At 36.8% G+C, this 13,063-nt stretch overlaps 1 protein-coding gene across 1 annotated transcript in view; it reads right to left on the reverse strand.

The window, feature by feature from the left end:
* The window catches only part of CCDC60 (coiled-coil domain containing 60), a 60,747-nt gene that overhangs the window by 11,099 nt on the left and 36,585 nt on the right, over nt 1-13,063 (reverse strand). The window contains 4 exon segments of the mRNA XM_040582500.1: nt 928-991; nt 3,006-3,110; nt 3,957-4,076; nt 7,742-7,921. Coding sequence (XP_040438434.1) covers nt 928-991; nt 3,006-3,110; nt 3,957-4,076; nt 7,742-7,921 — 469 coding nt within the window.

The following is a 13,063-nucleotide window of genomic DNA, read 5'->3' on the forward strand; positions in this document are numbered from 1 at the left end:
ACGATAAAAGTCTCAGCAATGTAAGTGCTAAAAGACACATCAAGACTGACATTTCTGCTCACATTCATTTGGACCCGATTCTAGAAAACTGCTAAGACTGCTTGGAAAAATCAGAAAGCCTCATATTTAGAAACAACTCTTATTTGCGTGACCTGCTAACTCCCTCTGTTTGCTAATAGCAGGAAGAATATTTACATGAAAACAGAATCTTTGTCTTCTAAATTTCACAACTTTTGCTGCTGTTTTGCAGGAAAAAGAAAGTTGTTTTGCCCCAACAGAAATTGTAATCTTCTACTGAATCATTTTCATTACTGTGTCATGAGGGTACAAGTTGCAAGTCTCAACCAATAACAAGAGCAAACAGCCTGCATGTAACAACAGCTCATATTTCTAGGAGTACCTCACCTAGGGTCCTAAAACCACTTCACAAAGCTTGTTTATTTTAGCCTTATAGAGGGCAAAGCAAGGAACTAAAAGCTGCTGAAGATCAAAATGTAAGATGTGCTACACAGTGAGAAACCCACGGGTTCTTTATTGAGTTCTCCTAGTTATACTCGTAAGCATCACTCATTCCCCTTTAATTTCTAGTTATACTCGTAAGCATCACTCATTCCCCTTTAATTTTCCTTCAGTCACTTCAGCAGTTCCAAAAAGCCTGTCTGTGGTTTCACAAGTAAAACAGCGTTACAGATAGTTTTATAGTGTTTCATTTCCTCTCAGGTATTAACTTTTTCTTTTAAAAGGCTTTCATCTGAATTGCTTGTTTTCTCCTTTCCTTGGCTTTGCTTTCAATGTGGCAAGTGAATCCTGCTTTCTTTAAAGCTCTCAACACTTGGCATATATTTCCAAATTTAGCTTTAAATTCTGTGTAAAAAGGCAACCAAACAAATCATGACTTGACATAGCAGAGTAAGGCCTCCAGGATACCAGTCTGACATCTCCATTGGACTGAAAAAGGCCTATTTGTGTGAACAAGTACTGCTGCATGACTCTAGGTCACAAAAAAGGGGCCAAAGGCAAACAAGAGGCTAGTTATGTTTTAGCTGAATATTTAATTCTTCCCACATCAGTACTTAATACTAGGACCAAGCCACAGTTTCAATTAGCTACATACTGCTCTTCCTGTTACCTGGTATCAAATCATTATTCTTCAAATACTACAGACACTGGTAGTCTTGCAGTCACAAGATCCAGAGTATAAAATGTGTATCATGGAGTTCATTAAAGCAACAAAACAAATGCTTGAAAAGTTGGATTAAGTCTCAAGGGAGAAATTAACAATGAAGTTACCTTTGTGTTTGTAATAGAGGTCCCACATGTATGTTGCTAACTCTTCCTCTTCCGTTTCTTTTGCTGTTTTTTACAACTACCAGGGTCCCCAAGTGAAAACAATTTAGTTTTCCATTTCTTGAAAGAACTTAAAAGAAAAGCAAGAATCTCGAAATGTAATAAATGGAGACTAAATGGTGGCTGACCACTACTCTGATGTAGATCTTTGCTCATAAAAAATGGAAAGACAATGCAAGGTGTATAAGCCATGAGTGAGTTACAGTCACAAGTGAAGAACCACCTAAAGAAAGCACAGTCATTCGACAAACTATCATGCATATACTGGGTCAGATTATGCTCTCAACTTCCTCTGTGCAAGTACTGAAGAATTTTGTACAGTATATCAAGATTTCATAGACAGAAGTGACAGCAGGTTCATACAAGTTTGACCTTTCCATGCTATTAGCTGAGTGAAGATCTATACTGGTCCAAAAATTTAAATGTTACATCATGTTGACAAAGGTAAATGTGGAAGCTGCAGTATAACAGGTCACTGCTGAGGTAGCTTCATTTATCATTCAGTCCCCATCTAATCAAAGGTTTTACAAAGCAGATGAGTGTTCTAAGCTTGCTTCCTTAACCACATTTAAAAAAAAATATATCGTTTTTTACAGACAAGAGACTATATGATCTAAATGTAAGCCTAATTTTTCATGATTACTGTGTAATGAAGCGTGTGTGCATGCAGATCAGATGAAATCCAAGGAGAGGAGCGGTGGTTAGAGACAGCAACAGAGAGCAGAAGCAAGTATGCAACAAGAGATTGCACTACTTCAGAACCTGGAAATTAATCCAGGGCTTTATGCGTTTATACTCTGCTCTCAGCCTGTATTCTGTGAGACTTGCTGACAAACTGTTTCTTTTATCCCAGTCTATTGGTTGGTCCTCATATGTAAAGAGATGAAAAAACCATCCACAATATATACTGGACTGATTCCCTCCTCCAGTGTATCATGCTAACTCTATATAACGCTACTCTGCCACCTCTGTTATACATGGGCACAGTTTGTCTTGACTGAGAATATACAGAGATAACAGCTTTGAAGAGCTCTGCCCTGCAAATCAAAGCATAAACTGCTGTTTTACCAAACATGAATAATTTAAATACATGTTATGTCAAAATGATTTTATTGACTTAAAATGTTTGGAACTTTAATATTTACTTTTAACAGTATAAAAGTTCAGAAGCAATGCATCTTTTACAAGTACCCATCACTGTCATACATAATTGAGAGAATAAATCCAGCTACTACATACCACTTAATAGCTGGCTTTGTTCCGTAATTACAATGTGTATGGAACTCTTGTTGAGTTCACTGGGATAATCCTCCAAGGGAAGGCTATGGGAATATACACACATGTATTACTACATGTATTTAAGTTGCGTAATTATTAACCAAAAGAGAAAAAGAAAATACAGCTAAATTTGGCTGGGATAGCTCAGTGTTTTCTCCTAGTTCTGCAACTTGCAATAACAGAGGACCATGCTGCACTACTGATTTGACTATATAACTTCCTGCTGACTTCATGGGGGCAAAATTTGTTTGTTGCATGGCACAGAAGTAACAACGTATCACTCAAACAGTTATTACTTGAAAGAAAAGAAACAACAACATATAAAGGACAGAAGGTCCCAAACTCCTCATTCCATCTACTATGACGCATTGCACACGTACCTTTGATTCCAACAGCTTAATACTGAATGCATCAAACTGTTGGATTCAAGAGTGAAAGCTTCCAAAAGCCAGTATATGGCACACAGTTGTTGGAAAATACATTTACTGCAAAGAGGAGAAACAAATATGTTATACTACACTGTCATAGAAACAATCAAACTGGCATCATGCTGGCTGAAATACATACATCTAAGCACTTCTGTAGCAGATGATCTTTTTCATTGTCCCAGTGAATTCTATATACTTCTCTAGGTTTTTGTAATGTTAATACGTAACTCTGAATCCTGAAAGCATATTTTTGGATGTGAAGTTTTCAATGGCCCTATCTTGATAATGCGCTCAGTGCTGTAACACCTATGAGGACTCTAGCATTTATCCCTTTAAGGTACAGACTCTTATGGGTTTGGAATTCTACAGTAACTTCTAAGCTCTGTATTTAAGAAAAAGCTGCATATAAGTATTAGTGACTAATATAAAATATAGAATAAAACATAGAAGCATACACCGTACCAGTACTGTATTCTCCCTCTCTCTTTCATAGGCCTATGAAAAAAAAGGCCTACTTTTTTTAACTAGGCAAATTAAAATTTAATTTTGACAGCCTTTCCTTAAAATGAGCCTAATAATCTTGAGAGCTATATCACTTAAGAAAACTTTATGCTACTTAGAAGTTGCTGAGTGAAGATCAGCAAAGCGAATGATGTGTGTTTGTGTACACGTGCACATAAAAGGTTATCAGTATCTCATTAGGATTCAATCATTTAATGTTAGAATTTAACAGTTGTTATTAGTAAAGACAGACTATTTCACCATAAACTCCTGAAATTCTCAGGACACATTCCCAGCTGAACAGCAGCTCTAGGTGTATCTATTATGGGTCTGCATTGCTGTGAATTTCACTCATGTCCTCCTACCAAGGAGGGCAGGACATATATTTGCCTTCAAATATACCTTTTTGCTCCAGGGAGGACTGAAATCAAGACACTGGAATAAACAGGAGTGAAAGACCATAAGGTCATCTTTTTCTTCTTCCCCGACTTCCTCAGGTGGTTGCCTTCTGTTAGAGAGCAACTGTGGGAAAGGACAAAGACTGAAGTTAAAATAGGAGTATATGAAATGAAGACAGAACCGTAAAACTGTTTATTATGTTCATATCACCACACTCCCTCCTCTCCTTACCTTTAAAAAAATACCGTGGTGTATTTCTAAACTGTTAATTACTGCACTTATTAGCATTTATTAATATTACAAATCTGATATTTATGTTTACCAGCATATATAATTATATTTCTAATGCTGATGGTACTTTATGAATTATAAATATGGTATCATTTGCATTTACATATTTAAACTAATACTTATTATTAGCAATTAAGCATTTATGTGTAATCAAATTTTGGGGCAGACAAAATAATGTGACTGATTTGTTTGAGAAAAGATGCCAAGATTGTGCTTACATTCCATTACACTTTTTTTCTGTTGGTATCATGCTGATGGAGTCAGTAGGATTATACACAAGGCCAAAGTTTCAAGATGTGCCTCAAATTCTGTTCAGTTTTTCCTGGGTTAACATATTATGTGTGCAGAAGACAATAAAGTCAAAAAGATTCACCCCAATGACAGGGAGTCCTTGAGGGCTGGCCAAACCAATGTAACAGAAAACTGAGTTCTCTATAGGCTGTAGGCACTGTTCCTTCACTGACATAAGCCTGTTTGGCCATTTATACCTGTGCAAAGTACTTATAAAATGCTACCGAGCAAGAAAACAGAATGTTTACAGCTGTTTTTCCCAAGTATAAAAAGAATGACCTGCATCTTGTGTTAGACAATGGAGATTCAAGCTTAATAAGCACAGTGAGATTTTGTAGCCTTCGTATACGGCTAGTATACAGAAGATAGAGGTCTACACAGAAAATACAACATGAACTATCATATGCTGGATCATAAATTCGTAAAAAACTGAAGTGATACTGGCCATAACAATACATCAGAGAATTCAACTGATGTAGGTGAGTCAAAGCTTTATGCAGATTTCTTTAGCAAAGACTTCCTAGATTAATGAAATAATGATTCTGGATTAACATTTCCTTTCTAGATCTGAAGTAGTTTGGGGGGTGTCAGCTTACTATGGCCTACTACATACTAGCAACTAGTTGGAACAAGGGTTGATGAGTGTATGCCTCAAGTGTTCTATTGATACAAATTTCCTAAAGCGAAGCAGCAACTGTAAATACAAGACTGGCACTGGCATCTCAGCACTATATTTAAACAGAAATCAACATCTAATTTCTTCAGCTAATTAAGAAATTAATCAACTTACATTTTTTTTGTCTATCAAATAAGATATCTAACAAACATTATAAGCTGGCAGGTGTTCCTGCCGTCCAAAAAGTTCTTACACAAAATCTCAAGAAGTGGTTTTCTTCATTCAGATAATCTTAGATAAATTGTAACTATAATTTTGTACTTAAAGATAATAGAGCACATGAATTCCACATACTTTTACTGTTCAAAACAACATGCCTGTCTTGTGCTTTCTCTAATAACATTTCCAGTTTTCTCCCCTCTGTCGTCCTAATGAACAACAGAATGCCAGAATAGACAGTGAGACCATTGTATACACAGTGAAGTGTCTGACAGAGTCCATATTCCTACTAATGAGGGATAATTAAATTTCTGCTTTGTCTGTTATGATAAGAAACTGTTACCAAGTTTAGAGTGTCAATACATTTAAAATAGTTGATAACAAAATTAAATGCTACAAGTTATTTAACAGCAATAAGAAAGTCCCACTAGAGGCTTAATATTTTCTGTTGTTTTACAGGATAAGAGAGGGAAGCGGAGTGGAAAAGGCCTACATCCATCACTGGAATCTGTCCATATAAAAGCATGCCAACACTTTCAGCCACTCTGAAAGACTGAAGCCAGACATCATTTGTTAAAAAGAGACATCATGCCCCAGCAGTTTAACATTGCTTCAGAGCTTTTCTTAATCCATGAAGTTCCTAATTTCTAAAAGTCAGCACTATGAAAGCTAGGAGTGAAGTAAGTCTCCACAAAAGATAATGGTTTCTATTTTGTATTTAGGCTTCCCCCCACCTCCTTTTAAACTGCTTACCACTGCAGGCAAGCATATGTATAACCGCACAACTGGAACTAACACGTGCTAGCAGGGCTCCTGCAGGTGTGCAAGCCACATGGGACAGACTGAATGAGTAAAGGCACGCCTGCCAAAGCCATGCGTTTCTTGTTTCATGTGTGTTTCATTCTGTACTCCTGTCCCCCTCAACACATCCTGGAGCTGAGAAAGTTATCCATAAGACTACTTAATTTTGACATCTGATCTTAAGTCTAATGAATTCCCTCTTCAAAACACTGGCAGATGTTAGAGGTCTTTTCTCTAAGAATGAAGTTAAACTCTCAATTAATATTAGTTTTAAGCAACACACAGAAAATATTAAAGGATATCATGTTCACACTAGGAACTTTTGCTACTGTAGATTTTTAGGATAGTTCTAAGATTTAGTAATAAATTTTTACAATTGGCAATACCCCTGGTGCAGAGGTAGGATTAAAGTGGCTTTGTCAGTATTCACCCACAAGCCTGGTATACTCTGCTCCAATAGAAGTTTTTTTACTGCTAGGAGAAGCAGTGTCTAAATGAAGATAATTTTGCTTATGCAGGTATCCTCCTTCATAAAGGAAAAAGGAACATTAAATCTTTATAGGTCAGCCTTGCTGAAGAAAGAAGCCCTTCCTTACAGAAGAAAATTACTTCAATAATCGGAATGGTCACAAAAAAGGCAATAGTATTTTTCATATGTGTAATAAATTACTTGTCTGCAATAAACATGGATTAGCTGAGTTATGGGTAGATAGAAGTTACATATCAAACAGAATAATAAGCATATAGTTTAAAAAAGTTTTCAGGGAGGTTCTTATGCGTTCAATTTATTATTTTTTTTAAATGAATAATCTTGGTTACCTAAAATGTTCACATAGCCTTCATTACCGTAGGATCAAAGTGCTTCATAGTGCTATTTAAATAATACAGCTATAGGTGACTTCTTTAAGGTGAATGAGAGGAAGCTGGTACCTGGGAGTGAAAAAAAGCCACAGCAAACTGATGAGAAAAGACTGCTGGAGATGGATGAGCTTTCGATGCAATAAGGTTCCAAAGATGTGTAACTTCTAGAAGAGCTACTCTGTCCTGCTGAACAAGTACTTAATCATCACCTAGCAAGGGCTGACAAATGGAAGACAGCATTACAACAGGCATTAGAGGTGCACTGGTAAGACCAGCGTGAGCCAAAGGATTGAAGACTATCTAATGATCAAATGGAGAGAAACCCACTCCGCAAGCTAAGCCACTTATCCTGCTGAATGCAATTCTTTTTTATTCTTAATGCTGTGGTCCCATCGCGGGAACAAAAGCATGGTATAAACTCATCAGGCCTCCATTTTTTCTCCCGAGAGACTCATTTCTGAGTTGGCTACAAAACCTCTCCCAGGTTCATAACCTGCCTTCTGAACGTCTTCCTTTTTACAACAGGATCTTTTTTCCATGCTTGTTAAGTTTACAGCTGCTCATTTACCCAGATCTTAAGCATTTTCTCTTTCTAGTTCACACAAGTAGTAATATTCTGCTTCAAGAACAAGTAACATCAGAAACTGGAAACGGTCACTTTTTAAAGCCACTGCTCTCAGACCACCCAAAGCCCACTGAGTTGACTTACATGTTTATCTCTTCATCTGACTCCTCCACATCAGAGGAGCATTTGGGTGGCTGGAACTCAGTTCTCCATCTTGTGACCTGAGCCTGCTGGGCTGCTTTCAGTGCATTCTTCCTCTCTGGTGATTCTTGGTGAAGTATATGAAAGTATTCTCCACCTTGCTTCACAGAATTTATATGATGCCTGCCAAAAATCACAAGTTGGTCACTGCACTAAAGACATGCTATCAAATTAATTACTCTGTTGCCCACCAACTTTGACAGTTCTATATTGAAGAGTTCAATGTTAGCATTTCCTTCTACAATATAACAAAGGACAAGAATTCCCTAGTAAGAACTTGAAGATCTTTCCCTTATCTCTTTCAGCACCGCACAGGTTAACTATTGGATGTCTTGAACTTAGCATCACTTTGTCCAGTACTTGATTTAAAAACTCCCTGGCTAATTCTAATTTATAGCAACCAATTGACCACTGGGTCCCTCACGGTCTTAACTCAGTTGTCACAGCCTGACAGGCACTGCCCTGAAGCTACCTGTTAGCTGCTAATTTGCACTTGCTGTCAAAAGGCTGCATTGTTAGTAATAAGGAAGGCACCAGTGAAGCCTGTGAGCTGGAGGCAACAGGCCAGGTATTGCTGTAACACAGAAGAAAATAAAGACGACTACATAATGCACTCCATGTAGGATGACAACAGGTTAAAAAAAAAAAAAAACCAAACAAACAAACAAGAAAAGTGAGCTAGGGCAGTGAAAGGGATATGGCACACAATTACTCTGTACTCTGCAGCCTTTGGTTACAATGTTAGCCAGAAACTAGCAGCTGATTCAAGTCACACCAGCATACTATGCAGGCACAGGACACATCCCCTTAAGTTAATGTGTGGCTGACACTTGAAGCAAGTGTCATCAAGCTGTATTGATTCTTTCAAACCCAATCTAGGCTTAAAAGCTGGGCCTCATTTGTTTTACTGACAAGCAATAACTCCCTTTTCTTACCAGACATGTATTAAAGCACCTGAAGGTCACCTAGGTGCAAATTTCAGGCATCAAATCCACTAGTTCAAGGAGAGCAGTTTACTCCCTCCTTACTTCCCTTGGTGAAAACACTTGTACAATTTAATTGAGTTTGGATTGGGGTTTTGGTCTTGCTGACATAATTTTTTAAGTCCAGCAACTCTAAAGACAAGCCTGAAAACATTTCCAGTTCAGGTAGATAACCTGTCTGCTAGATATTCCTATATTAACCTTGGGGATAGAAAAAAAAGAAAATAAGGCGTCCCTAATAAGAAATGCTGTATGCTTTGGCAAAACATAAGGATTTCACAGTCACATCAGACCAGCTTAATGTTTTTCATAAGGACCTAGTATTTTACATAACAGACTGCTGTCTGAATAGTAGGAAATGTTTAATGGCCTCAGTATTTTCCCAGTAGTTGTGTCTCTCCTTTCTGTCAACTATCAAGATATTTGTATGTAAGAGTATTTTTTCCCCTTCGTAGTGCTTTTTCTACATTTCTGCACACACTAAGTATTCCTTCTTAAAAATCAAAATCCCTGTTGCAGCTGTGTATTATAATGCCACGAACAGCAAACAATAAGGTTATTACATGAATCAAATGCAAGTGGTAGGAAAAGATAATTATAAGCCAGGAAGATCTTTTACACTAACAGCCATAACCAGTATTATTGGAAAAAGACACATGAAGGGCAAGTACAATCAGTCCTTTTTAAAGGTTTAACTAATATAGAAGGCTTTAATAGTGTATACCAAAATCAATGATCACTCTCATACACCGATAGGAATATGTAGCGTTATGCACGCTTGTGAATGAATGTTTTTAGTCTATGACTCCCCTGAAGTCCCAAGTATTACAAAAAGAAATAAAAGAATTAACAGAAATGCAGCATATAAAGCTATAATAACTAACTGATTTTTAAAAAAATTCCTCTCATAATCCCATAGAATTATTTCTAGGATATTTAGGAATGACCCTAAAGGTCAGGAAAACATTAAAATAAATCCAAATTTAAAATACAGAGGTGACCAATGTACTTTTCTATACTGTAGACTTACAGTAGATTTCTGGAATAGGACATCAAATATTTCTCCATTTAAATTCTGGCATCACAATATTCTGTTTATATGATAACTTAATAAATTTAGCTGAGCTACTTACTCGACAAGTAGGTGAAAATTGTTCATTAAAATGTAAATTAATCAAAGTGAAATTTGGAGTAAGTTTATTGAAGTAATTGAGCTTCAGTCAACTGCAGTCACAACTGCATTTCAGACAAAAGGATTTGGCTTATTTTTCTAATTTAATATCTTTATCGGTATGAAAACTAAGAGTTTCCTGAACAGTAATAACGTACCATGGAATACTTCCTTTTCTCTGCTGGAATATATTATTATAGATAAGGGTCAATGACATGCACAAAGGAGTGATCCAGTAGTATACTACATACACAGAAAATTGGTTGCAAGCGTATTCTCAGTGCTTGGTGCAACTCCGTACTTAAATTACTCTAAATCCTTCAGGGACTCAAGGTCATCAGTTAATTGTAATATGAGGCCATTAAAGTACTAGGGAACTGAACTTTTACTGCTAAGATTTGGGATTCTTGGTGCCTGCCTTAGAGTAAAAAATGACTCACAAAAATAAAAGGAAATCATAAATTTGTCTCAATTATAATTTAGGTTCTAGAAAAACAAGATGCTATAATATACCTTAAAATATACCTTTAACTACACTGGGTCATCTTTGCTAAATTCAGAAGAATGATACTAAGGATTATTTTTTCCCAGAAGATCAGATTTTACAGTTAACAACCTCATATCTACTGTATAAAAAAAAATAATCAGTGAGAGATGGTTTACTAAAGGAATTGTGTGCCCTCCTGAACATGTGATGCCAAATCCTTGTTTACCCTAAGCTGGTACATCTCCAGCCTCAACAGAATTGCTAGAAAGATAGGGAGAAGGCTGCACACCCTTGCGACTGACTGTGCTCTAAGCAACTGTGTTCAGTGCGGTAGGCAGTGTTACCTGGGTGCTGCAGTCTCATTAACTCTTCCAGCTAATCTCCCTCTGTCCCATTCCCTGAGGCACAAAGAAGTTGCAGTCTATTTCTACCGGCCTGACACTCTTCTCTCTAAGACCAAACATTATATTATGATCACAAGTAAAACAACTATGTATCTATCAAACAATCTAACTACATACATATTTCTCTGATCATGGCAATTGTTAGCCACCTTTTCATAAAAATGGCTTATTCAATTTTCTTATCTTAATGGATACAGCCTTTATAGCAATAAAGCTAATGACAGAACATCTCCTGCTCCAGCTGCTACACAGAAAGAATTCAGCCTTTTCCAGAGGCTTATAGCCAATTGTAAATATAAATGAAACCAATGTGGCATTGCTCTGAAAGCCGCTGAGAGCATAGGCTTTCTAAATGCCATTTCCTGTATTTTCATAAAAGCATTTCAATCTGCATCAACTTATTACTAGACCAATAAAAGCTCCTCTTCGGGCACAAGGCCAGACCCTACTAAGGGTGTTGCAAGGTTAGTATCAGCTGGGCACTGCCTAACTTACTCAGGTTTGTCAGTAGTGCAATGTAAGTTAAGGCTTCCCAGGTGAAAAGCAAGTGCAATTTTATGCACACTGCCACTTAAAAACATTCCAAGCAAATATTTTTTATAGCACAAAAAAGTAATACAACAATAAGTTTCTGTATAAAACAGAAAGCACAGGAGGCAATAACTTTGAAACTACAGTAAATACAGCTAAATTGTATTATAAACATTACAGACTAAACCCATGGATTAGAAAAAACAGTAAAATTCTTCTAAATGAACACCTAGTATTATTTGCACCTGTGCCCACCATAAGCTGTGATCCCATCATAAATTTCACATGAGACTGATGAGTATTTGTACACTAAAGAATTCAAAGAAATAGCCACTGAAAGAAGCACCAAGAGCAGGAAGCTTGCTTCATTAGGATTAAACTTGATATCTACAACCTTACCTAGTTTTAGGGGGCACTATGGTACTGGAGGATCTGTCTTTTTAAGCACATAATAAAATGGAAGTTCTGAAAATCTGAAGTTATTAAAGATCCTATGGTAACCTCTGCAGGAACACAAGCGTTAACACCTGCATTCTCATCAGACTTCAATTGATTAAATGTTACTGTCCTCACTTCTCTTTCAGTTTGAATATAACACTTCTTTTATCATTCCAGTCCTTCAAAGTGCTATCTTGTGTGAATGTGCATTAACACACCTCAGACTCCATTTGAGCCGTTGCTGTATTTGAATAGCTGAAGTAATTAGTGTAATTTGTCCCTTAACTTTCTGACAAGGTACTGTAACACCTAAATAGCTAGTAATTGTGAAACAGCGGGAAATGCCAAGATAAAAGAAAATTCATATGCACGCAGTGCTTTTCTTATTTACTAAGCACACACAGAAGGAGTGCAAACTTTGCATGTATTTTAAGTTGTCAACAGTGATACTGACGTACACCATTGGAGAATCTCTTCCACTCTCTTACCAGTAAATGCTGAAGCTGTTGACCATTTCATTCATTTCTTTAGTACTTTACAGTCAGTGTTTTAATCTATGCCAGTATGTTCCAAATTTATTTACATTAAGGCTGCTTCGCACCATTCCTGAGTGATGCAAGGCAGTCATACTATAATTGAGAATTAGTGCATTGTTCACTTTGATTACTCAGTGAGTTATTACAGGGTGCATACACTCTCCACCTTCTGAAATTACCAAAACCCATGGAGTTAAGTTTACATGGTAGTGAGCCTGATCTAGCAAGTCCTACTATTGAGCTTCACATTCGGGTCATACCCTGAAAGCTTAGCATGTGGACAGGAAAATCTTCCAACTATTCACAATTAATATGTAGATACTAATATAAATAAATAATGAATTCTGACTGGGTAGTGTTTACAGCCAAGTTGAGATGCAAATGTATACACAGAAGGCAATGGAGAATCAGGAACATGCTGGTTACTGCTCCGATTTTAAAGTTGAGTAATCATACAGTAAGAACCAAATGGGTAAATATTCATACATCTAGTCTTCTTAAATTCAGTTAAGACTAGATGATAATGACATTAAAAATCTATTAAATACAGTTACTAACTCACAGAACTCAGACACATGTGATCATTACCTACCATACTGAATCATTAACCATTCTGGCAAGGAACTAAAGTAGTACCATATCAACTTCCGTTTGAGGAGTTTAAGACATACAACCTAGAGTACCCACCTTATTTCAGATGTAGATTCCCATTTTA

Source organism: Falco naumanni, chromosome 1 (genome assembly GCF_017639655.2).
Source record: "Falco naumanni isolate bFalNau1 chromosome 1, bFalNau1.pat, whole genome shotgun sequence".
In the NCBI taxonomy this organism is placed as follows: Eukaryota; Metazoa; Chordata; class Aves; order Falconiformes; family Falconidae; genus Falco; species Falco naumanni.